Consider the following 27,688-nt stretch of genomic DNA (forward strand, 5'->3'; position numbering starts at 1 on the left):
GATTTGTAACTCACAAAAAAATTAGTCATTTATGATATATTGATAGTCCAGTTTTCCAGGAGGCATTCTCAATTCTTATTTATTGTTCCAATTTTCATATACAGGTAATTTTAATGGATGTATCTCATTTATAACTAAATAATTTAAAACTGTAAATTAGTGGTAATAAAATCTATGTTTTTCCTCTTATTAGTTATTTCTGAACCGAAAAAAAGAGATATTTTAAAAATTAACACTGTAATACTTTATAAGTACGTTAATTACAAAGATGAATAAATGATTTATATGTGCGAAAGTGATGATAATTTAATTTTGTTATTTTTATAACGCAACTTTGAATTTCACACACATGTCACTTGACATTTTTTCATCTTGACAAATATTATCTCATTGTGTACTCCTTTGAAAGACATATTCAAACACATTTGAACATACATGTGTCTTTTAGAAAATATTTATCTAGACAAAATTGTTCCACATGAGGTATATTTTTAATTATTTATTTATTTTTTGCTAGCCTTACTATCAAACTATACTACCTATGCGCACAAATAAATTTTAAACAAATGGTGGGTAATCAATTTTGAAATCATATCTAAATGAGTTTCTTTTCATAAAGATGAAATTAGTAAACTTACACCCATTTCGAACATTGCTTTACCAGAAAACTAATATAACTTCTTAAATCCGTTATTAGAACTCATTGCGGAACATACGTACATTCAGTTCTTCACCAGAACTTTCTTCTGGGTCTAAATGAATATGGAGGGCAAGAAAAGATAAGTTAACTTTTGAGGGTTGTCTTTGTTGTTAGCAAATTAAGAAGTAATCTAAAATCGTTGCAAAATTGATAAAAACAACAAACTCCGATAACTCAAGTGCACCAATACATACAAAAGTAAATGAATGAGTAGTATGGCTATAGTTGCTAGACTATACTTTCTATAAAAAATAAATAAATAAAAAAAATTAAAAAAGAAAATAAAAAAGAAATTACAGAATGCTAAAATTACTGTTAGTGTTATTTTGAGTAATCGTAAATGAAGATATAAGTGAGAATTTTTCTACAAATTACTTTGATCTAAAGTTAGACTATTTTGGTGTATGAAAAAATCTTAAAGCATATCTTTTTGTTTGAGTGTCTATGTAAAATCTTTAACACGTTCAATTTTTTATATCTATGTCTCAATAAATGTTTTGATAAATTATAATTATAGGCTTAATGCTTCCTGTTGTCGTGCCTATGTATATTTCGCTCACATGTGGCGTCATAGATTCCATTATCTGCATAGTAACTGTTGAACCCTATAAAAGTTTGTGTGATTTTTATGAGTGATACCTACACCTGTATATAAGGTATTCACGCGTCGTAACATATTCAACGATAGATTTACCTGCTTTATTTTCTACTAAATGATAAATTTGAACTACTTACGACATCCAAGCTCATCACTTCCGTCATTACAGTCAGGAATTCCGTCACATTTATAGGATTCTTGGATACATTGCTTAAGGTCAGCACACTTAAATTGTGAAGCAGAACAGGTGATGGGTGGACATCCTTCTTCATCTTGATTGTCGAAACAGTCATTGTCACCATCGCACACCCAAGATTGTGGAATACAGTGTCCCGATCTCGGACACGTAAACTACAATAAATATTGAGAAATAATATTATTTATTGTAAAGCATGCTGGGGATCAATATGATATAATACTTCAATAATTCTCAACATACTGATAGATGTATTGTATTATAACTATTTGTGCAGCTAGAGAAATTATCAATAGTATAAATTTAAGAATAAAATCACAAAAGAAATTAGATTAAATTTTAACATACTCGTATAAACAGATAACTGAAGAAAGAAAAGAACTTGATTAACTTGTTTAATATTATTATTATCTCTGGTTACTTCATATTTAAGGTCATTTTTATATACTTTTCTTGTGTTAAAGTAATTATGAAGTTACTTAGAGTTATATTAGCACCACTCTGCGTGTACTTACGGGTGAGAGAATAAAACTGATCTTAATATATCATACTAAACCAAGGCTAAGTAATGAACATACAAAATATAGAACAAACGCAAGGACACACATCAAAGTGTGATTATATTGAAAATAAGTAGATAAAAATATATATTTTGGATTATAACAACTAATTAAGTGTAACAAGAACAATATAATACAGTATTAATAACATTAGCTTGGATGTGATCTGTGATGATAATCAATTTCTCTTTTATTCTAATTTCTCATAGATATTTCTGGTGAAATACTCGATCACATATCGCCAGGATGATTTTAGAACTTAAATTGTGAAGATATTTGGCTATTTACATACTAGTATATAGTACTTATAACTAGTATATAGTAGTTTAGAATTAAATTATAAAAATTTATATTTCAGTATTCCAGTATTTTAACAGACAACGAAAACACTCTATGGGATTTATATGTACAAAACTGCTATTTCTCATTTATAAAAGACTTAAATTAAAAATGCACTGTTTAAGCCTATATAAAATAATATTCACGATTTACAGGTTAACAATACCAAGCTTTTGGAACGAAATCGAAAAATTTGTTGTTAAACATTATTTTTCATCATCCATACCACAGGAATTTAGAAGGTTATATGGATTTAATACGATATCGTGTTGGACAGTAGCTATTGCCGTAAACAAGTTCGTATTCAGTTTGGTGATATTTTGAAACTTTCCTAGTGTTCATCTTATTGTACAAAAGTTATTAAACCTTTCTTATAATGAAGTTCTTTGGTTTAAATCTATTTATGTCCGTAGATCTATAATATTTGATTGTGAAATCTATAATATTTTGTATCACTGTACATAAATATGTAATAATTTAATTCAATCTTATTGTAAAACATTACACAATGTATTTCCATACGAAAAATCCTTTACAACTTGGATAATTGATTTTTGAATTAAAACGAAAGAGAAATTGATTATCATCATAGAACATCCAGGTTAGTGTTGTGTACAACGATATTGTACATTATTTTGTAAATTTCTTCTATTTTTATATCTTGGTTTTGGGCAACGGTGCTTAAAAGTACACAATCTGTTGTGTAGAAGAAAAAGAAGAAGAAGAAGAAGAAGAAGAAAAGAATTTAGATGTTGATTCTAAATATAAAAATAACATTTAATCTTAGTAGCTGAAAATATATGTTGATTATATATATATAATTGGTATTCTTAGTTACCAAAACAGCAGATAGTTGCTTGTGTAAAACGTTGCTATGACAACCGAAAAAGTAAAGTATAATTAATGGAGTTTTGAGAATAAAAGGTAATAGTGATTCTATGTGGTGTGTCTGATTTTATATCATTCAATCGTATTGACATAATTTAAAAATTTACACGAACTGTGGCCTGGAATGTAACGTGTAAAATAATAAGCTCTATACGTTACATTTTAGATAGTGATTCCTATATGCTACATATGTTTCATTCATATTTTGGATTACTGTATGATTAATACATTGAAAAGATAATTAAATATTACTTACCTGGAAGTAAGCACACGTCTTTTCTGCGCAATGTTCACCCTCATCACTTCCATCACCACAATCATTTTCTGAATCACACTTCCACGTCATTGGAATGCATCGACCGTTCTCGCAGTGGAACTGGCTAGGAGCACACGTTACATTTTTACAGCCTGTTTCATCGGAATAGTCTCCACAGTCGTTTTCAGAATCACATTTGAAAGACATTGGAATGCATCGACCAGATTGGCACTGGAATTCTTCTGATGAACATGTTGGTTCTATTCGATACATCCAATTATGTATTAGTAAGTATTAATGATATAATTAAGAAAATTATAAATTAAAAAAAATACTAACAGAACATACTAAAAGAACACACAATTTTACGTATGACTAGAACATAAATAATAATTATAATAATCATCCCAAGTTTCGGATTAGAATAAGAGTAAGAATTAGTTATTGTGGTTAAGCCTTTTACGATCTTGGCTTTTTGAGGTATATTTTAGACTTTCAATCAAGCAGATACTATTTCATTGCTATTTTTGCTATTTATTGTAGGATCATGGTTCATACTTTTTTTTTTTTTTTTTAACAATAGAGTAACCTTTCCAACAGAACCACTCGCTTGTCCGTATCATACACCTGAAACGGGAAAATCAGGAAAAGCCGGGAGTTTTTCGAAAATAACTTTTTTTTTTTTTTAAAAAAAAAAATGAACCTCTGGCTCGGGTTTGGGTTGGCGTAGAGACCTAAAAATCACTGGAAAAATACATAGTTACATACACAATACATGTGCAAAATTTCAATGTGATAAGGGCGGGAAATTTTTTTGAAAATCTCAAGGTGACAGATCTTTTTTCACATATATTTATACGACGTGATGTAAAAATTTCCTAAAACAAGACTATTTGTCCCTGGATCATGATTCATACCTCATTCTCTTCAGAATAAAGCAACCTTTCAAAGGCTACCACTCACATGCCCATATCATACACCAGAAACGAAAACTTAGGGAAATTTCGGAAAATTTTCTGAAAAAATCCCCTTCTTGAAACCTTTGAGCTCCTCGGACCCGGGCCCGATTTGACGTAGATATTAAAAAAAAAAAAAAATAAAAATAAATAGTTTGTGGTGTACACAATGGGTGTGCAAAATTTTAATATGATATCTTGACAGCGAATGACGGGAAAACGTTTTGAAAATTAACTCAAGAAAAAAAATGTGATGTTACCCCGCCCCCCGCGTCCCCTTTGACGCCAACAAGTTGACCATCTGGTTCCAAAACGTATCTGGGATGTTCTTTGGTCCTTGTCTGGCTTGACCAATAAAAAAAAAATGTGTTTAAATGCCTTTTATAGGACCTAAATCGGTTAGAGACAACATTGCATTATGATACGACAACGTACCATGGATCGTAAAAGGATTAAACAACAAGATGTAATAGTCAACATCAAGATTGAACTTAGCATATATAACAATGATGTTTACAATTGTAAGTAATTCATACAATACTTATATTTTGCACAATAGAATACAAAATACTTCCTACACCAACTCAGAAAATTCTCCTTGAAATTCTATAATACTACATATACACTTGTCTATTAGCCACTTTTTACAACAACACTCAGCATTTTTAATCTCCATTTCTCCAATTCTAGGTCATAGTAGGTTATATAACTTCATTCCAATATACTGTGAATATATGAATTTGTTATGTATTTGCATACATTTTGAGTTATTTTATTTCGAACATTGGGATATTTTATTTTAAATTAAACTCAATGAAAAGCATCATAGTTTAATTAATGTTGAAGTCGCATTACAATTCTTTTTTTTTCAAAGTTCGTTTACTTTACAGACAAGGAAGTTTTCTTGCTGTCTGACGTCTTATTCTTACTTATGTAATTTCTCAATCAATAAAACAACAGATTGTTTCCCTGTCTGCATTCCTGTCATCATCCCACCTATAGTTAATCTATGTAGTCTGCACTTTTCAACGTCACGGAGGAGATTGTCGATGAACCAGGAAATAACCCGGATGGGACGATAAGAAAAAAGGAAAAAATAATAATAAAAAAAAAGAAAGAAAAAATGTTTTGGAAGGGGTAATTGAAGTTTGATTTCGAGTCAAGCAACACTTAACAACGCGAGCTACGATTTGAGTTTTCTGAAAATTTTTCCTTGCTCTAGCTTTGAGAGCATTTACTATCATTAACGTTGTTAAGTTGCTGATGACAATGTATCGTTGTTTGTAGAGTAATAATAATTTCAGTTGAGATAATCACTGCAAATACATTGACCTACATTGACCTTTCTCTTTAAGTCGCACTGCATCTTAATTTTCATCCGGACTTGAAAGGAGCGATCAAGAAGACTTACGAATGGACGAACGTCAACCCACCAAAAGAACCATGATGGAAGGAACACCGAACCCTGCGAGTAAGTACAGTAGATTAACCAGTCCTAACAGCTATTTCCCATCTTACCAATTTCTACCCTTTCAATTAAGAACGGCCAGAACCGGTTCCTGGTGGAACCGGGTTTCGTCTCTGAACGGATCTGCTTCTAGAAGACCCGGTTCCGGAGCCGGTTTTTCGGATCCAGGTCTGGAACCGGTTCCGCCGGAACCGGAACTTTGTGGCCATCCCTACTTTTAACAGAATCTCCTTCATTTTGTAAGCGTTCAGTTTTATTTGTATGCAACCCAAGTCAGATCCCGTATTTTACGCTCTACCAAATACAAGTTTTACAAAATTCTGGGCGTAACTTGTAAGTTCTGACATTCCCAATGTACAATTCATTCGTGTGTTATCAGAGCTTTTGAATGTGACAAGGGCCGGCTGCACAATACTTGTAACTATTTTACGTTTTGCTCAGTCTGATATAAGGAATTTCTATTTCATTTTCCCACCTTGTGTTGTGTGAGTGAACAGTACTTTGAGTAACGAAACTTATACAGTTTTCTTTTGACAAACATAAGGCAGTTTAGTATTCAGTATATATATATATATATATATATATATATATATATATATATATATATATATATATATATATATATATATATATATATATATATATATATATATATATATATATATATATATGGAAAAGATTATTTCAATATTTATTAAATAATCTACAAGACTCTCTGGAATTCCTGTTACTGTTCTCATCGCTTTTTAAAAATAAATAAATAAATAAATGGGTAAATATTATTTGTGCACCAGACGAATGATCTCTTAATGTCATACTACAAATTAGAATAGAAGCAGGGGTAAAAATGGATCTGAAAAAGTTGGGGGACGGTAGATAGCAGTATGAAGTCACGCCGTTCCTCCTGTTTATCTTTGCCCTTTGTAATCTTTTAGGAACTGAAGAGACGGCACTCAAATTTTCTGGAGGTGGGGGACGGCGTCCCCCCGCGTTCCCCCCTCACTTTTACCACTGAATAGAAGTATGCATAACAAACAGTGAGTAATAGACTTTTACTTAATAACGTATTAAGAAGAACATTTCAGATGTGTTAAAAAAACTAGAGAAGAATTAATCTAAAATTGGATTAATCAAATAAAATATATTATCTTACTATTCAAATTTTTCGCATGTAAAATCCTACCGAAACTTGAATCACTTCGTACACAAAATGCTTATAAGAACTACGTATATGTAAAACACAAAATATAAAACAATACATAAACAAACAAAACACTTACTTGTACAATTTTGTTCCTCGTCCGAATTATCAAGACAATCATCATCTCCGTCGCACACCCAGGCTTTTGGAATGCAACGTTGATTATTGCAAGTGAAATCCCAAGCATTAGGACACGCTTGAACAGGAGGTTCCGCATTCGGGTCGGCAGCACATGTTTTTTCATCGGAATTAAGTTTTTCACCATACGGACAACCACATTTTGCCACAAGCTGATCTGAATTGTTCCTGGGAACGGCAAAACACATTTTCTGACAGTCACCATTATTATGAGCACAAGGATGTAGACGATCGATTTTTTGAACTGTTTGACTGTACACTTTCACTCCATATAACCTATTAGTCTGTGGTTCACGAATAATAGTTTCTTCATTATCTCCACTGTATTTGTTCATCTTAATGATTGCATCTAATCTCCAGTCCGTTATATACATAAATTCTACAAAGAAAGCAAAAAATACAATTATATATATACACACAACATATAAGGGGAATCAAACTTTTACAACTTTTCACTGATTAATTGTCGAAAAAAAATAGGTGGCAACTTTATGAGATATGTTTTAAAATATTTAAGAGATATTTATAAAATATTTTGGAAATAAAAATAAGAGGCTTGGAAAAGTGTTAAGACTATTAACTGTGACATCATGTTAAGAAGTCCTGAAATTCTGAAGTTTAAAATTCTATATATTTCCACCATAATCTTTCCTTTTTCCTCCTCCTGCGCATAACTATTTTTTAAAAAACATAAAACTACCTTAGCTTTGAAATGTGCTTAATTTTGCAAAGAAACAACTCTAGATATGTGTAAATTTGAATAATTTTGACTGAAAGCAAGTTTCTCGAAGGGATTTCTGGTTGTCACGGGATACTGATATGAAGGCAAGTTATCGATGATTCAGCAGGTACCTAAAAATCGCAAAATCAACTCCATATTTTATCAGCCACATACTCACACCAATTCATACAGAAGATTTTGATTTGTATGGAAATGTAATACGTAAATCAAGTCCGTGTACATATGGATAAGGCCTCATCACATGCATATCCTGTTCTACACAGATGGCGGAAGACACCGATATTCAGGCTATTCCCTTCCACGACATACCAGTGAAGTTACCTGATGCTAGTCCCATGATTTTTTTCGGATTTGTCCTATTGAAAAGATCACTTGCATCTCGTCGTGTCATCACTGTCCGTGGCCTCTGGAAGGCCTGCAAAGAGGAGTAGCTCAAGATTCCTGTTCTTGTACTTCAACCGAGCCTCTTACAATGGCAGTTATGGTGCAGGGCTATTACCACGACACATGGTACTCATATCGAGAGCAATCGATTATGGTCCCGTGATATTTCCTAAGGTAGGTGAGACTTAAAGTCGGACACATATACAGGGATCAATCTTCTGTAATGCCTTTAGCGTGCTTGTGTTCGAAACAATCATATTGGAATATTAAATTTTAGTTTTCGTATCTTTACGCTAAAATTTCTTTGCTTCAAAATACATATATCATTATTTGATATATTTTTTTACTTTAGTGGTAATAAAGAAACACAGACACAAAAAATCATAGAATAAAAAGGAAATATTTAGTACTATATCATTAAAAATAATAAAATACCTTCGTGAACAACAATTGAAAATGGATGCCGAATTAAGGGCGAATTGACTGTCTTTACATCTGTCCCATCTAGATTTGAGTGCTGTATATGATCAAGCAAAGCGTCGCACCAATACAATCGATCTTCCAGGAAATCTACTGATAAACCATTTGGCCATCCAAGAGTGACATTTCGGAAGATTATTCGACCAGTGCCATCAGAATATACACGGCTGATATTTGCTGGTCGATCCCATTCAGAGAAGAACACAAATCTAAAAATAAATAGTCAGATATGAAATTACTAACTGGTTCATATTAGCCTTGCTGTCTTAAATAACTTGAACTTGAAAAACAGATCACTGAACAAAGTAACGTTTATTTAAGATATTAGCTTTGCTGTCTTAAATAACTTGAACTAGAAAAACAGATCACTGAACAAAGTAACGTTTATTTAAGATATTAGCTTTGCTGTCTTAAATAACTTGAACTAGAAAAACAGATCACTGAACAAAGTAACGTTTATTTAAGATATTAGCTTTACTGTCTTAAATAACTTGAACTAGAAAAACAGATCACTGAACAAAGTAACGTTTATTTAAGATATTAGCTTTGCTGTCTTAAATAACTTGAACTAGAAAAATAGATCACTGAACAAAGTAACGTTTATTTAAGATATTAGCTTTGCTATCTTAAATAACTTGAACTAGAAAAACAGATCACTGAACAAAGTAACGTTTATTTAGGATATTAGCTTTGCTGTCTTAAATAACTTGAACTAGAAAACAGATCACTGAACAAAGTAACGTTTATTTTAAAATAATAACTGTGTGAAAGTTTCGCCAACTAACTAAAAATATTGGCTTCGTCATACATTGTTCCCAGACGTTAAAATAAACGTTGCTTTGTTCAATGATTCGTTTTTCTAGTTCCAGATATGGAAGTTAATTTGTACATTTTGTAAAATAAACATAATTACTTAAACTATAGTAATAAATGATATTTTGAATACATCAGTTCTGGAAATCGTATAAGCACGTGGCTGAGTGTTCGATTGCCCAACTTTGGTTCAAAGAACTTATACTCAGTCATGTTGATTAAGGTTTATTAATGCATTTTTGTACTTGAAAAAGTTCTTTTCAAATAATACATACTTTTAATTTTGTAATTAGACAACTTCATTTTACCAGAGAATAACCTAAATTATAAGCAAAACAGACAAATAATAATAATAATAAAAAGAATCAAGAATTGATCGTAAGCCATGTAATTGTCTGGTTAATAACATAAACCTTCAAGTACGAATATAGAGCTTTTACAAGGTAGCCGGGTGACTATTTTGTTTTTGAACATACTATACAAACAAAAGTACCTACCCTTTGTTCGGATGAACAACTATTGCACGAGGTCGTTTCAAGTTTTTCAGTAATGTTCTCCTGTACGTTACATTTCTTGTACTTAAGACGTTCAGTGTTCCTTTTCTGCTGTCTATGTAATAAAGGTTCTTTGCTGCCCAGTCTACAGCCAAACCTTCCACTCCTTCATTCTGAGATGCTAAAACGATTTCACGGCCTGGAAAAATCAAATTATAGTTATAGAATATTATCAGATTTTAATAGGAAAACTAACCCTCTCATTGCAAATAACTGTGGATTCTAGAATATACAAAATATTACGATATATATATTTAACATTTAAATATACAACATATATTTAAAAATTCCAAAACTGGCACACAATTTTTCATGTTAATTCAGAATCAGGATGCAATAGGATGCAATTTTGGAGCTACTGAATAAAGACGAAGAAAAACTCCAGCCTAGACACTCACAAATAACTGCGATGGGTATATATTCCGATGGGCATATATTCCGATGGGCGATGGGCATATATTCCGATGGGCGATGGGCACATATTCCGATGGGCGATGGGCATACAACCGATGCGCTGGGCATATATTCCCTAATTAAAAGCGACTGCTGGCTATAGCCCTTCCTAAAGGAAATGTTTTGAAGTTCAGTGAAGAAACTGGGTGAAGATCTTACACGCATCGCCCACTTAACGTGCTAATTACGTAACCACTACGCTACCCAGTATATCTTCATCCTCTAAGTTGTACATACATCATCCCTACTGTTGAAGGTGGTGCTCTACAACTGTACACGCAGAGACCTGTATTCTATCTCCGACCCAGTCGAACATTTTCACTCTTAATTTCAACGTAATTTCATGTATAGTATGTGGAAATTAGGTGTTGGCAAAAATTGGTTGTTCCTTGCTAAGGGGTCGAATTTATTTAACATCTCATTAAAGTACAAAATTTTCATAGACTAGTTCCTGCTCACGTACCCAGTTAAATTCATTTAGGTACTGAAGGTCAGCGTGTTAGTTTTCATATGCCGTTATTTCTAGCTTTCTAGACCGGAATTTGATGCTTATATAGAAATAATTTTATATAAGTATGCTCACAAATGATAGAATTCATTACATATCAAATGGAAGTCGAAGAAAATGCCCTCTCAGAACTGTAAGATGCCTAAAGCGTTGAAATCATAAAATAAAATAAATAAATAAAACTTGAAAATAAACTATTTCAACAACTAAGAAAGCTGAAAAAATAAATTTGAGATACAATATACAATAAGAGATGGCAACCTGTAAGTTAAAGATCTATAAGATAGTTTACATTTACAAACATACTCGTACAATCGCATATATACTTTTTAACAGAATAATAAATAGGCACGAGTACACTCTTTAGTAATCCTTGAAACACCTCGAGGGCACTACGTAAGCAAAACTGAAGTAGAAATATAACGCATTAAAGAGGAAGTAATATCGAAAATAACATTAATACAATTCTTCCATTGTTTTTTTTTTTTTCGGGAAAAAAAATCTACATTTGGGTCAAAATGTATGGAGTTGGTAACTCTCACAAGAGGAAGCAATTGACAATCGCATAGCGTTAGTATTGTAACTCTCACGAGGGATCTTAGTGGATTTAAAACACAAGTCTTATTTCAACTTTTCCTACTACGTATTTTTCTCTCTCTCTCATAAACTTCTGTTTGTTTATTCAAAGAAACCTACTAACAAACTACATAAAATTAATATATTTTTACATGATGGTAAAGAAAATCAGCTAACCAACACACGAGCTCTCGCAGTTACAAATTAGTATTCGTTCTTTGCAATGTGCAAAGGACTATTTCTTTACTTTCCAAATGTCCTATACTAGCAGAGTTTTCGGTGAGTTTAGCTCGGACTTTTGTCTAAATCTGTTAGCTAAGAATGGATTAGGATATGTAAAGTCTTGCACTAGTTCTATGTGGATTTGGCTCTAAGCTATAATAAATGTCTTATTTTAAGTGTTAAGTCAAATAACCATGTTTCAGAATCATATGCAGAGGCGTGGTCAACAAATTTTGTTAGAGGCAAAAGTGGTTTACTAGAAGTAAGTCATATAAGTTTGCCTCAAGTAGCCTTAGTGTATTTTTCAATAATATTTCAAATGCAAAAAGTACTAATTCTTGATATTTAAAATTAATATTTTTTTCAAGTGTTATTCAAAGATCATTAAAAATGTTGAAAATAAAGAGGAGTGTATAGGCACAAGGAAAATTTTACTGGAAGTAAAAAAGTTATGATATTCAGAAGATAATCAACAGGATATAGTTCCACAGGCAGTGTTAGTTTTCTGATTTAATGCTGCGAGTTTTTGGGGTAAGTACTTTTTTTTTTCTTCTTTCTTTCTTTCTTTTATAATGAATATTGAAATGCATTCTATTAAACTAAATAGTAATATAAGGTAATACCGAACTGACTTGGAAGGAGATTGCCAAATAGGTTACGAAGCAAAATAGAATTTCTCAATCATATCGCTACGTAGTTAAGAGTTACCAGACCTATGGGCACCTATTAGAGTGCCTATATTCAAAATGTATTCTATTGGTCTACAGGCCAACGAACCAAATCTACCCTATAATTTATTATCTGTGCTTTTTATGTCTTGTTATACTTAGATGTTGTTTGTTATTTATATTTTTATTGTAACAAATAGCTAAGTTGAAAATATTTTCATTGTTGCGCCTGTATTATTGCGTGGTACCAACACTATTTTCATTTAATTGTTTGACAATTACTTACAATTAGTTTCGATAGGAATGAACTGTACAATGAGTTTTCTGTTTTGAAATTTATGATATCAGTACTTGGTAAAGAATTTAATAATGATTGTTGCAAATTATGAAGTGCAATTTTGGAGAAAACAAATTTAGAAAACATGTTAAAAATAATACAGTATTTTCTTGTTATACCAGTCAGTAATTCCTACGTCGAACGAGAATTTAGTATAATGAAAGTTTAATAGTCAGATGATAGAATGTCAACGGAACTTGTGGTAGCCGAAACTTCTGTTCAGATGAACTTTAAAAAGATCACCTGTCAAGATTTCCACAAAATTCGAGGGCTTTTCTTTACGTTACTTCATATCCTAAATAAAAGTACATTCATTATACGAACCTGTTCCGTTTCTCTTAATTCTGTATATTACATCTTGAAGTACGTCCGAGTAATATATATATTCGTCGTGAGCGTCAAAATCCAAGCCGACAAATCTGGCTCGACGTGAAACAACTGGCAATATTGCAGCACTAAAAACTTGATTGACTGGATTCAGGACCTGTCCTTTGATGAACCTCTGCTGGGAATACATCAGGAAATCTTCAACCACTGAAAAGAAATAATAAAATGAGTGCATATTACGTCAGAAAAAAATCAATCATATACAGATCAAGATACAATTATTATTTAAATGAATGTTATTTAATTAAATATATTCAAATGGAAGCTTCAACTGTTACAATTAAATGCAAAAGCGCTCATAAGATTTCTTAGAAGAATGATTAACATTTTGTATACAGTACAAAACGTAATAGACAAGAAAATTTATAGAGGTAACTTCTCAGTATTATGTGGCCCACTAACCAGTAGCAAAATCACATAAGTGGAACATGAAGCTAGACTATTTTCTTAAATTTACTATTTCAAATACATATTATTCCATTTATATTTGTAATTACTACACGATAAGCATAGATCAAAGAAGACAGAAGCTCGAGGTAATGAGGAAAAGCACGTTTTCACTTCGAAGATAGGGATGTTTAGGTTTTCATATACAGTAAGAGAAGAGAAAAGGGTAGTCACTCCATTAAAATGCAAGTACAGTGTTCTTGTAACGCATTACTCCAATAAGTCTACTTTTGAAATATCCTAAAATTGATAAAACATGAAAATGAATAAGCTATGTCGTAAGACTTTTGTTTGACTACCCTGTGATTTTTCCTTTTTTCTGGTTGTTCTCTTGACATAACGAGCTGACTGTGAATTAAATATACAGAAATAAATTAATACATGTTCCTCAATCAGAAGGGGTTGAATAACTCCGGGCCGCGGTGGCCCAGTAGTAGAGCGTTCACTTCTGGTGTATGGGATCCTTGGTTCGATCCCAGCTCGTGCCAAGTGAGCTCTGTGATGGACAAACACCGTGTGCGTGGGTTTTCTCGGGATTCTCGTTTTTCCCACTTTCTTCATTCCACCATTTCATACATTTCTTATCATCACCGTCTCCTTTAGCCTAGCTGGCATAACCGTGGGACGTAAAACTTAAAGATTTCATTTGTTTTCATATTTGAATAATCCCCTTTAACGCTTCTGTGGAGATTCCTAGTTAGACTTGAAAAGTAAGATTGCCATTCATGTGACCATAGATAAATGTTTTACTTTGAAAGAGCTTTTCAAAATTGCATTACCTTTAAGTTAATATTAATGAGGCACTGTTGTTAAACAGAATATATTAACATTCGGTTAATAAAATGACATTATCACCACATTCATGCGTACTTTTTTCTTTTTAAAGGAAAAATAACCATTCATAAGACCGCAAATAAATATACTTTACTTAAAAGGAGTCTTTTAATAAAACAAAGTCTTGCATTTTTAGTTTGATATCAGTGAACAATGAATGAAATGATTGCAACGTGTTACTTGAAAAAGAAAGGGCTATTTTAACAAGAGGCACTGCAGTCAAGCAGAATTTATTAATATTCTGCCAATAAAATGACATTACTATTACATCCCCATTTACTCGTACTGCTTTTTAAATGGAAATATGACTTCCTGAGACCATAAATAAATGTATTTTACTTAAAAAGGGCATTTCTTAACAAAAATTTCCTGATATTTTTGGTTAGTGTCAGAGACTATTGAATAAAATAATAATATAATTGTTTCCTGAAATAGAAAGAGCTATCTTAATACAAGGCACTGTAGTCAAATATAATTTAATATTATGTCAATAAAATGATATTATCACGACATCCGCAGATACTTCTTTTTAAAAAATGAAAAAGAAAACATAACAATTACAATCAACAAGTACTTACAGTTACAATCTCGCTGATTTTTTGACAATCGCCATCCGATGTGACAAGCGCATCTGTATCCAAGATTTCCTTCCACTCCAGCCGCTGTCACAATACACATCTGCTGACACCTGCCATTGTTATTTCCGCATGGGTTGGTTGCTGAAAAGTTAATATTGACCAGTTAGTTCAGCTGGAAAATAGTTAAACAAACGGAGAAAATTACACTAATGTAGTATTTTAAAACAGCTACAATTTCCCGAAGATCTTACGGATAATAAGGTCGAGATATTTAAGATGAGCAGAGCACGTCCCTCACATGGAAAATATTCGAACGATGTGTAGGGTTATTGTCAGCAGTTGTTTAGTAAAGGAAACTTTGGGTAGGCCAAGGAATTAGAAGTTCCTCTACTTCTATACCTAGCAGCGTATGCCGTGTCTCATGGTTCACTGTCTGATTTCTAGAATGGTGCGGTATCACGTATGTATTGATATACCTGTTGCCTGAGCACTACCATGTACATAAAAGCAAGCACGGGAGCTCAATGATATGCAGGTTGGTTGGTTCGACCCTAGACTACATGAATTTGTGCTGAACAATTTCGTTTTTGCGAATTTTCTCGGGATTTTTCCTTTTCCTTCTCATTTCTAATTCCGATAATTCTTGTAATCATTCATTTGCAGTACATCAGTCTTCTTCAGTCCACATGGTATAAGAATTAATTGAAAAATTGTGTTTCATTTCTTTTTCAAGACCAATTACTCACCGCCTTATAGCTAGATTAGATTTCATTGTGGTCTGTCAATTGTGTTATTGTAAGAATGGTTTTAACGGCAAAAACGTAGAAATTAATTATATAATATCTTTCACAGTGGCGGCGTGAGGCTCGTAATAGTAGGGGGCAAGAGAGGAGACAAGAAAAATTATGGGGAGGCGAGGCAACCACACTTGTTTTGCTTTGATGATGATATTATTATTATTATTATTATTATTATTATTATTATTATTATTACAACAAATATTGAAAGAGGCATATCACACAAATACAGTAAAGTGAATTATAAATGTTAGAAGCACGTATGCCTACAGCCTACATGCTATAAAAATGCACAGTCATGTCCAAAATGACTGAATATAACAAAGGTTTCAATGTCTTATAGATTTCAGTGGCAAATTCTACAGCAGGAGTTCGTGATCACGAGTTCACGAGTTGTACATAGAAAAACAGGGGACGAAGAGGGGTAAATATTGGGGTGGCAGTCCGCCCCTCCTCGCCTCCCTTTAGCGCTGCCACTGATTTTTCAACACTCAGCTCCACGTTTTCTGATGTCAGTATCCGTAAAGTTACTGTGTACTATAAATACATGTTTGCTCCCGCCAAGTGAACTTTGTGGTGGACAAACACCGTGTGCGTGGGTTTCCTCGGGGTTCTCCCGTTTCCTCCCACTTTCTTCATTCCATCATTTCATTCATTCTCATCTTCACCGTCTCCGTTAGCCTAGCCGGCCTAACCGTGGGACGTAAAACTCAAAAATGTCATTTCATTTTTTTTATAAATACATGTTTTTATGTAAGCAATGTGAGGCCTATAAACCAAATTGCATCTATATACAAAGAAAGATATTCGCTACACTAAAGTGCAGAAGTGTATGCAGACATCTTTGCACATTCTAAGAGGTCAGTTTTCTTTTAAAAAATCGTTTATACAAAGCATTTCCAAAATTGTGTTACTTTCATTGCACAAAAACGTTTCGGACACCCTGTTTCAAAGACAAATTAGTCTTCTTTTGGCAGCGAAGAATTGCAAATTTCACACAAATTCAGCCAGTTCTTTAATCACAAATTAGTATTTTTAGGTGCATCTAAGTAAAGAAATATCTTCACAGAATAAAAAAATTTATATGTAAAATGCCCGTTGATTAAACCAGTTTGTAGTTTCGTTTATATATGTTCTTCACTTAGAATTAAACAAGACTGACGCACGAAGTAAAAGAAAGGAAAAAAAAAAAAAAAACGGAGTTCGCCATTCTCATGATAATTTACAAAATAACTATCTTCACGAAATATCGAGTTGTGTGTTAAAAATATAAATAATTGTTCCGTACATTCTTTAACTAAATATAATATTATATAATACTTATACAGTAACTAAATATAATATTACACAATATTACACAACACTTATTCCAAAAACGTACCTTTACATAATGCACAACTTAATACATAGATGAACACATAATATTTGCCCAAAATGTACATAAAGTTTACTTCTCTATAATCATCTCCAGTTTCAAAAAAAAAAAAAAAAAAAACATACTCAACTTGAACCTAGAATATAAAGTCCGCCAGGAAAATGTATACACTCTTTCTCATTCTGTATCAGGATACTAGCATTGGCAATTGTTCTGAAATTTAAGTATGTTGTAGTGTGGTTTTCCGCACAACAGATGTCAGCATTGTCAATTGTTTTCAGTTAAAATTGTGTTGTAGTACGGTGTTTCGCCCAACAGATGTCGGTACTGTCAGCACAGTTAGTGAGATAAGAAAATGGCAGAAGAACGCTTGACGTTCGAGCAGTGTAAGTACGTTTTGAAGTGTTTTATCAGGTTTGAAAATGCCATCGAAGTGCAGCAGCAGTGGAGAGGGGAGTTTGGTACTGAACCACCACCCTGCCTAACAATCAAACGCATTGTTGACAAATTTGAAGCGCATGGAACTACGAGCGGTCAGTGTATCAAATGAAGACCGATGCACATGCCTCTGTAATCTTCTGGCGAAGGTTCTTGAGCGTTTCATCTGAAAACAATTGACAATGGGTGAAAAACCATATTAACATACTTAAATTTCACAACAATTGTCAATGCCAGTATCCTGATTCAGGATGACAAAAAGTGTATACATTTTTCTGGCGGACTCTGTGAATAATGAATATTTCTAATAGATGCTTTACAAAGCACTTTATCTATTGCGTTAATACAAAAAGAATATTTGAGTCTTACTCACCATGTCGCTGAACCAAGCCGTGAACTGCCTTGATACCCTTCGGTTCTCTAACTTCAGTCTTTCTGTGGATTGCATGTATGGAGTTTGCACCTTCAAATTTATCCACTCGCATTATTCCTTGTTTTGTACCATCTGACCAGAAAATACTATTTTCAAATAGCGTAAGACGGGAAGGAGAAGGCACTGATTGTCCTGAAAATAATTACGAAAAATATAAATTAAAGAATGAAGAAGAATGTTTAACAGATAGTAAAAATGCAAGCTTCAAATAAATTCTACAGTTGAGATATCAAACTTGTTAGTAATATAAATAAATTTTGAACACACTTTTATATTTTACACTTAAATTCATGTCATTATAAGTTGTTTGTTGCACGGGAAAATTTTTCACGGTAACTTTTGATTGCTTACATCAAATTGAACGATTTTTGCGTATGAAATAGATAATACATTCATATATGTGATATACTATACAAAAAAACATTCAATTCTGTTTAGGAAATTTAAAATTGAATTTTAAAAATATATTTCTGTGCAGTGGAGATCGTTTATTGACAGGATGGTACACATTTTCCTGGAACTTGATAAAACTAATTAACGGCCAATAGAATCCGGTGGTTCAATGCCGCATTCACAAAAGCTCTCCATTGACTTCTATCCTTAACCAACTGGACCCAGTTTCTACTTTGTATTCCTATTTTTGCGAGATCCATCTTAATAACGTATTGTTCTCCCATCTGCATCTAGATCTTCTTAATGGTCGTTTTCCGATAGAACTTCCAGTTAAAATTTTGAAAGTTTTCCTACTTTCTTTTATTCTGCTACATGACCTGCTCATCTGAGCCTCCTAGAGTCGATGACCTTGACAATGTTTGGTAACTTATGCATTTCCTGTTCATTATGTCCGCCATTCCCCATTCCCATTCCTCTTAGGTCCGAATATTCGCGTCATGATTCTATCCTCAAATACTTTCAGTCTGCGTTCTTTCCTCACAGTAAGCGACCACTTTCGCAACCATACAGCACAACAAGCACGATTATCGTTTTATATAATTTACGTTTCAAATTCTTTGACAAAATTCGCAAAGACAAATGATTTTGAACTGAATCACAACACAAATTCCCTGCTTTCAGTCGACATTTAATTTCTTCGTGGATATGCGTTTGGTCTGTTAATATTGATACTAGATATTTGAAAGTATCCACTTTGTCGAAAGTATTCTTTAATATTTTGACGTATCCATAATTTGCAGTTCTGCGATCCCGAACAATTTCCATTTATTAGTTTTCTCTGCGTTTGTTTCTAAATTCATGTCCTTGCAAGCGTTTAATAAAACCCTTGACTTTTTTTTTTTTTTTTCGTTTGTTCTGTCATTCCCTATAAGGTTTACATCATCAGCATACGCCATAACCAAGTGAATACCATTCAGCTCTAGGTCCTAGTTGCTATCTGATTTTCCTTATAGCATACTTCAGAATAAAGTTGATAAAGCACTCTTTATTTACATGTATGTATGTAAATTCATCTATCTTGAAACTTGGATAGACTTTTCCTAGTTAAATGGACATTTTACTATTTCTTTGAGGTAGTAAATACGATATCACAGAAATAATTTGGAGCATATCGTGAAACAGAATGAGTCAATCACTGACAATTTATGTTACAACAATCTGTAGTAGAAATAAACTGAAATTGAATGAAATATATTTTATTTCAATAGCTCAGGTTTAGCTTACGGCTGATCGAATACTTATCTTTATCAAAAGAAGTACAAAAAGCGTTATTTATACAAGTAATCAGCATTGTCTCAGAAGATATATAATAAGACAAATTGACGAAATTACAAGTTGTCGTGCAGAAAATTCTTTAAAAATGTGAAATAAATAAAGTTTCAAATGATTGCAAATCAAATTATAAATATACATACTGCTTCGAGTGTTGCTTTAAACAAATATTTTGAATGGAGAATGATGAATTTGTACAAATAAAATTATTCCTTTTAGAAGCTCTTTTTTTTCTCTTTCTTAGAGGTTGGAATGATATATCTAGACAACTTACATACCTACAAAGTGACATATTCTCATTTTTCTCTTACCTCGTAACACTAACACTCTATTGTTTCCTTCGTAATCCACTGTCTCTATGTAGTCCAAGAGAGAGTCACACCAAAACACTCGTCTGGCAATTAAATCTACTGCTACACCGGATGCTTTGTATGCTGCTTCTGACACTATGGATCTGGCATTTGTTCCGTCCATGTTGGCTCGTAGAACTTGATTGCTATCTGCTATGAACATGTACCTAAAAATAAAGAACATAATAACATAGGGTTTTTTTTTCCTCTATCACTAGGCTACATTTCGAATGTACGGCATGAAACTAGACAGTGATTTGTCATAGTGCTATGTAATACTAGCGTTGATTATCCGCTTCGCTAGGTTGAAATAAAAATTTTAAATGCACAACTGCTTTATATACAGTATATCTCTCCTCTCTCCCTCCCCCAAGTTGCGGCGCTGAATTTGGATTTAAACGGCATCGCAAGTGTCACTGTTAATTTCAGGGATCCCGAAAATTATGGATTTGACACTAATATCAGTCGTTTTCGATCATTTTTAAATATCTCCCCCTCCCCCCATCCTAAATTGCACCGACAAAGTGAAGTGACAAAAAAACATCCTAGACCCGAACCTCATCTATGTGGCAAATTTGATCGAGATCGATCACGTAGTTCACGAGTGATATATATATATATATACAGATGGTGGTCAGAAAAATGGAAACACCTGAACGAAATTGCAACTTACCAGATTAATATGGTGTCGGGCCACCTTTCACCTTCAGAACAGCCTTGATGCGACGTGGGATGGAGGCATAGAGGTCGTGAATGGTAGCAAGTAGAATTTTACACCATTCCTCGGGCAGGGCATCGGCCAGTTCTGTGAGAGAGGATGGAGGTAGAAATCGTCGCCGGAGTCGTGTTTCCAAGACGGACCACAGATGTTCAATTATGTTGAGATATGGGGATTGGGCGGGTCAGGGGAGGTGTTGAATTTCATCCCGATGTTCCTCAAACCACGCTGCAACAACGCCAGCTGTGTGAATGGGTGCATTATCATCCTGGAAGATGGCGTCATTTTCCGGGAACAACATCCGGACCATAGGATGCAAGTGGTCTCCTAAAATTGCGACATAATCGTTGACAGTGATTCGTCCGCTATCTGTTGGATCCCAATGAAAACCATGATATGGCGGCCCACAGCATCACCAAGCCACCGCCATGTTTCACAGTTGGGCGGAGACACTGCAGATCATAAGCTTCTTCTAAGCAGATCACTGTGACGTTCCATTTTAGGAATCTTTAGGTTGGACACATATTGACCAGAGGGAGGCGAACCAAGCCGAGACAAAAGAGGATACGGAGAGAGGGGGGGAAGTTTGAGTGAATTGACTGTGTGTCCCAAGCTAGGGGGGAGGGTCATTGTCTAGCACTTTCTCCAATGAATATACCGTACGAGGTTTTGTGGCATTGCTCACAGTACTAAACCCTGACTCGACTTTCCTATCCTCTGGTCAATATACGGTCAGCCTGCAGCTAGGTATTAAACCCTATAACTTTTGACAGACTTAACTTTTTGCGGAGAAATTGTTTTTCCCAGTAGACTGAGATTTTTTTCGAGTGTTTCCAAAGTTCGTAGAAAGGCTTGCTTAAAAATAATACAAAATTTACCATTTTTCTTTTGCTTGTTTTTCATAAGTGAAAGGAGATAATGAAATGCAACTTACTACAATCACAGATAATGTTATTCTACAACAGAAAATATGAACCTGAAGAATTATCAGTATTGACATTCATAGAAATTACAGTGTTGCCAGAATAACATTTCCCTCAAAATTTAAGTTAAGGCAGAGACTAGAGGAACGAACTCAACTGCATTTGATTACATATCATATTGTTTTGGTATCCTGTGAATTACTTTTTAAATAACATTATTATTTAATTTTCATAACTGTATGTTAAAACTATTTTGTTTATTACAAACTAAATACAACTATTATTTGAAAAGTAATTCACAGGATTCCAAGACAACAAGATACATAATCAAATGCAGTTGAGTTCGTACCTCTAGTCGCTACCTTAACTTAGAGTTTGGGAAATGCTATTCTGCCAACACTGAAAATTCTTCAGGTTCATATTTTCTGTCGTAGAATGACATTATCTGTAATTGTGGTAAGTTGCATTTCATTATCTCCTTTCACTTATGAAAAACAAGCAAAAGAAAAATGGAAAATTTTGTATTATGTTTAGTATGTCAGGCTCTTAAAGACACGTCTATAAACTATAAAACTCACAATAAAAATGTAAAGCAAAGGAAAGACTATTCCTGTTGGCCGTCTTACTGGACATTAGTTTCCCGAGGAGTGAGTTCGCCGCTCGTCAGGAATGTGTTAAGATTGTATCTACAGTAACTCCGTATAGGAAGCATGAAGTTGCGTTTTTATTTCTGGCTTTCAAAGTAGAATAAAACAAATATAACAGTCATATGACATCAACAGTTCTTACATTAATATTGTTTATCCTATAAAAAGAAAGGAAAAGGAGATATTGTATTTTTAAATGAAGTTCACAATACTTTGTGTTAGTACATAAACTTATTATACATATGGGGCACAAGTCAGTTTAACTTTAAAAGAAACTTATATTACTATATAATTACACCTTGCGCTAAGTGATATGTTTGTGTTAGCTACACTGTCGTTGTGATTGTGGTAACAATGCACTTATTATTATTTTGTCTATAGTTGAGGCTCAGGTTTATTGTGGTGTGGTGAGTTTTCTCAGTGATGCCAACCCGTGGGAAAAATACCATTTGTGAGATTTTTTTAATGTTGTCTAAAAGAGAGAATAGGATTTTTTCGGGTCGAAATCGGCAGCTTATGTTGGATTTTACTAATAAAATTCTCTGGGGGCGAGAAGTAAAGTGAATCTTCAATAAGCTTAAAATAAATGTTAGTTGTCAGATTTTCTTACCGAAAAAGTGCATGCTAGTATGGATTTTTTTTTTTTTTTTTTTTTTTTTTTTTTTTTTTTTTTTTTTTTACAGTGACTTGGTATCCTCAAACAACAAGCATTAAGAAACGTATATTGTGCTCTGGTATTTAAAAAAGGAAAAAAAAATAATTAACGGAAGAAAGTAAAATAGCAAACTAGAAACAACCGGCTTTCGGAAACATCCAACATGTAATGACTGGAGATTTTCCAGTGGAGTAAAGTGTTTCTACTATCATTACGTTGAGTGGAACATGATGATAATATTAAATTCTCACAATAAGATATACTTGTTTTAGTCAATATTTTCAATTCTTTCTTTCAAGTAAGGAAAATTCTTATTACTAAACTGTTCCTAATGCAGAAGATAGAAGCTTACCGACAAATCGCTTATATATTGAATAAAATTAGTGTTATACAGTAGCTTCATTTCTCACATTATATATATATATATATATATATATATATATATATTAATTTTTGTAATTACTGCAACGTGGGAAATTTGAGAACAAAATAGGAATTTCTGCCTCTCAAGATGTAATTTTTTAAACTTTCAAGTTAGCATCACTGAGTCTGCTGTGTTCAAACAAGTGTCTCGTTCTGTGACGTGTTGAAAACTACAATGGAATACAAGTACTCAATAGAACAAAGTGGATAGGACGGTAATGATACCATTGAATAGCCCCGTGTGATTTAACGCCATGCGACTTTGCTTTGTGGGAAATTGTTAAGGATGTGGTATTCTCCTTATCACCAACTGGATGCTATTCTGTTTTTCATCGTTGCACATTATGTCTTGCAAAGAATGAAGAACAGTTTGAACAATACCACTGAAACTAGTAATTTGTGTATAGCTCTACAATGTAATTGCCTTTTGCAATTAAAATTTGAATTCTGAGTATGTGTAAAGTGATATCTTGTACATGTGATATGTAATTTTGCATTTAGTGTAAAGAATTAATTTTAGAAGTTTATCTTGCACTTTTTTTTTAACCTATGGACCGTGGATAGAATGCATTAGGAAGAGAAACGTATTGAACAGCATCGGGTAAGAGTTGGACAGAGCATGGAACTTAGAATTCCCTTCAGGAAATCAATAATATACAAGATGAGTTATTCATACATATAATACCTAGTGTTAAATCAATAATACGTTAATTATTAATCACCTATATTATAGACAATGCATAATACATAAACATAAAATTATCTTACCCAACAGTAGGATCCAAGCTAATATCTGCTGGTGCTGTGAGGTTACTTCCTAACACAATGGAATGTCCACGTCCATCAATTTCAAACACATCAATTTTTTGTCCAAGTGAATCCGCCACATAGAGTTTATCTCCTATCCAGTCAACTGCTATCGCTACCGGTGACCAGGATCCTTGTACCATAATTTCTTTGTTTTCTAATGATCGTGGTTGTCTATTAATGTCCATTAACATCGAGTAGATCTTCTTAGTTTTGGTATCCGTCCAAAATAGAATGTTACGTCCATAATGAAAGTCCAACCCGCTGGCTGCTGTTGTATTAGCTACGACTTCTACGTTTGTACCTTGTGCATCCAATTTTTTAATGAATTTGTCATGAGCAAAATATAAAACTAATAAACTTGAGTTCAACGCCCTGCATTTACTTTTACTTTGAAGTTCGTAACCTTCCGCGCAAGAACACGTATAACTACCATCAGTATTTTCACACAACTGTTCACAGAATTTCCACTCTTGACACTCATCACGATCTGAAAAAGAAAAAAAAAAGTATTATGTTTGACAATATGTTCATTTCGCCTAAAATAAAACTAATAATCAGGTTGTAATTTCGTGTAGGTTCTGGGCAAGGATGTTATAAAACAGAGGATCTGCCCATATCTATCTTCATCCTATTAAATCAATGAAGCCAAAAAACAACCAAGTATCGGCACGTCTGATTAGCTGCTCTTGTTTCCGCCATGAATATTGGCTCAAAACATTGCGATCTTATTGGACGGAGTGGGCAGAATAGGGGTGGCGAAACTGTGACGTATGGCTTCAAGATTTTATTGTAAGGACAGATCCTCTATTTTATAACATCCTTGATTCTAGGCCTATTTACAGTTTATTTTCGAAATGGCTATCTTTTGTTTTTGGCGTTAGTGTTCGATCATGATCCAATTTAACAATGTTTGCATTTATACATGCAATCAAAATTACCACAGTAAGTGGATTTCAAGATGGACAAGTACGATTGAGCACCTTAAGTTCTTGAAAATATAGACTATTTAAATAACAAAATATTATTATTATTATTATTATTATTATTATTATTATTATTATTATTATTATTATTATTATTATTATTATTATTATTATTATTATTATTATTATTATTATTATTTTTGCAACGTATTTGTTTATTACTTACACGATTATTGAATCTCATTTTCCAAGAAGTTCTTCATCGTTAAAATGTACGTGTACTAATTAATTATGACATCACATACGATTTGGAGACGTAACATTCAACAAAAGGAATTTTCTTGAATGCTATTCTACCGTATTGAAATACGAAAAAGGCAAAGTTGTAATAATTATATTTTTCTTTTATTCATTTATTTATCAGAATCTTGGAGTGAGACTTATAATATTGTGTTGTCAGTACGCCAGTCCGTTACTCCGCACGATAACTTGAACGGATGCGAATTTTTAAACCCTGTTTCTTTGCAATAAATAGCTACAGCGATTATCTCGGCTGAGTTCGTTAATGGAGAAAATCCGTTACCATATTAACGGGTAACGGTGACTTTAATGGTGGCTATCTACAGCTCATACATGTAATCGAATTTTTGACTTCTTATTTATTTATTTATTTGCATTAGATAGCTAGAGTGAATATCTTGGTCAAATACTTTAATTGAGTCAATCCGGAGTAATTGACTTTCCAACAGCCCCGACTTTAGCCCATTGGACTACAGCTTGTGGTGAGTTTTGAGGAGAATGGTTCGTAGGAAGACGCATCCAAATCTTGCAAGTCTCAAGCGTTCTCTTACAAAGGCAATGGTGGGATTTCCCTCGAGACCGTGCATGCTGCGATCAATCACTGGCCTGAGAGATTTTGGGCCTTGGTGAAGGCTAGAGACAGTCATTTTGAACAGTAATTAGTTCTCTGTATTGACAAACCTGTACCTTTGTAACATCCAAATACTAATACATTAGCTTCATAACTATGCCTCTAGTTCATTCTTAACTTTGTAACATACTTTACGATATAACAAGGTAGATAGTTAGAGCAATTATCTCAGTCTAGTTCGTTAATGGAGTCAATGCGTTAACATCTTCATGAGAAACGGCGATTTTTAACTATAACTAACTATATCCAATTTTCTACTATTAAAACAAAAGTAGAAGTTAACACATCGTGCTGTTAGATGACAGCAAAACATTCTATATCGTCTAACATCTACCGGACAAAACTAAAACTTCAAGTACATGATCTTTTTTACTATCTACCAAAGTTTATTTGTAATACAAATTCCTTTTGAAAAAGAAAAGAACATTTTGCTAAACTTGAAGAAATCAATAAAATAATTAAAAGTCCAACTCATTCCAAAGAAAACTGAAAAATAGGTCCCCATATAAATCAATAGGCTAACAAACAAAGCTCCCCATATAAATCAATAGGCTAAAAACAAAGCTCCCCATATAAATCAATAGGCTAACAAACAAAGCTCCCCATATAAATCAATAGGCTAAAAACAAAGCTCCCATATAAATCAATCCCATATAAGCCAATAGGCTAACAACAAAGATATTCAACATCGTTAATAATGAGGAGAATTATCACAATTCAATTGCATTAACTTCGGGTTTTATCCAAGTCCTTGTGGTTCGGATTCTACACTAAACTGTATTTTTACGTCTCCAATACTACCGGAAAGGGGGCGGTAAACTGAAAACAAACCAGGAAAATCTTGAATTAGTGAAATTTCCGAAGATTTGTGATACAATACATTGAAGGACATTTTAATATTGAAAATTTAACTATATTGTAATCATTATTAGAATAAGTTACGGATTTTGAATTATTATTATTATTATTATTATTATTATTATTATTATTATTATTATTATTATTATTTTGGATTATTTTCGTACTCTACTTACAGTACGTTTCAATTCTTGATAAAATCATACTCCAGAGCTAAAAATTATAATACGTACCTTTACATGTTCGACTATCGTTGGCAACTTGCCTTCCTTCAGGACAATAACAGCTTCCACCAGTTAAGGATGCTTGACATTTGTACTCACAGTCTAATGATGGACAACTACTTGAAGCTGGAATTGGAAGAATGCCCAATTTAGTAAAATGGCAAGACATTCCGTA

General features: G+C 33.1%; 1 protein-coding gene across 1 annotated transcript in view; it reads right to left on the bottom strand.

Moving 5' to 3' along the window:
- Positions 1-27,688, bottom strand: part of mgl (low-density lipoprotein receptor-related protein megalin) — a 298,877-nt gene that overhangs the window by 94,762 nt on the left and 176,427 nt on the right. The window contains exons 5-15 of the mRNA XM_081747000.1: positions 27,523-27,639; positions 24,536-25,064; positions 20,363-20,568; positions 18,267-18,458; positions 15,284-15,424; positions 13,362-13,571; positions 10,217-10,412; positions 8,862-9,115; positions 7,242-7,679; positions 3,538-3,797; positions 1,436-1,649 (exon numbers count right to left, since the gene is read on the bottom strand). Coding sequence (XP_081603126.1) covers positions 1,436-1,649; positions 3,538-3,797; positions 7,242-7,679; positions 8,862-9,115; positions 10,217-10,412; positions 13,362-13,571; positions 15,284-15,424; positions 18,267-18,458; positions 20,363-20,568; positions 24,536-25,064; positions 27,523-27,639 — 2,757 coding nt within the window. The remainder of the gene's footprint in view (positions 1-1,435; positions 1,650-3,537; positions 3,798-7,241; positions 7,680-8,861; positions 9,116-10,216; positions 10,413-13,361; positions 13,572-15,283; positions 15,425-18,266; positions 18,459-20,362; positions 20,569-24,535; positions 25,065-27,522; positions 27,640-27,688) is intronic.

Source organism: Thermobia domestica, chromosome 18 (assembly GCF_964235325.1).
Source record: "Thermobia domestica chromosome 18, izTheDome1.hap1.1, whole genome shotgun sequence".
NCBI classification, from domain to species: domain Eukaryota; kingdom Metazoa; phylum Arthropoda; class Insecta; order Zygentoma; family Lepismatidae; genus Thermobia; species Thermobia domestica.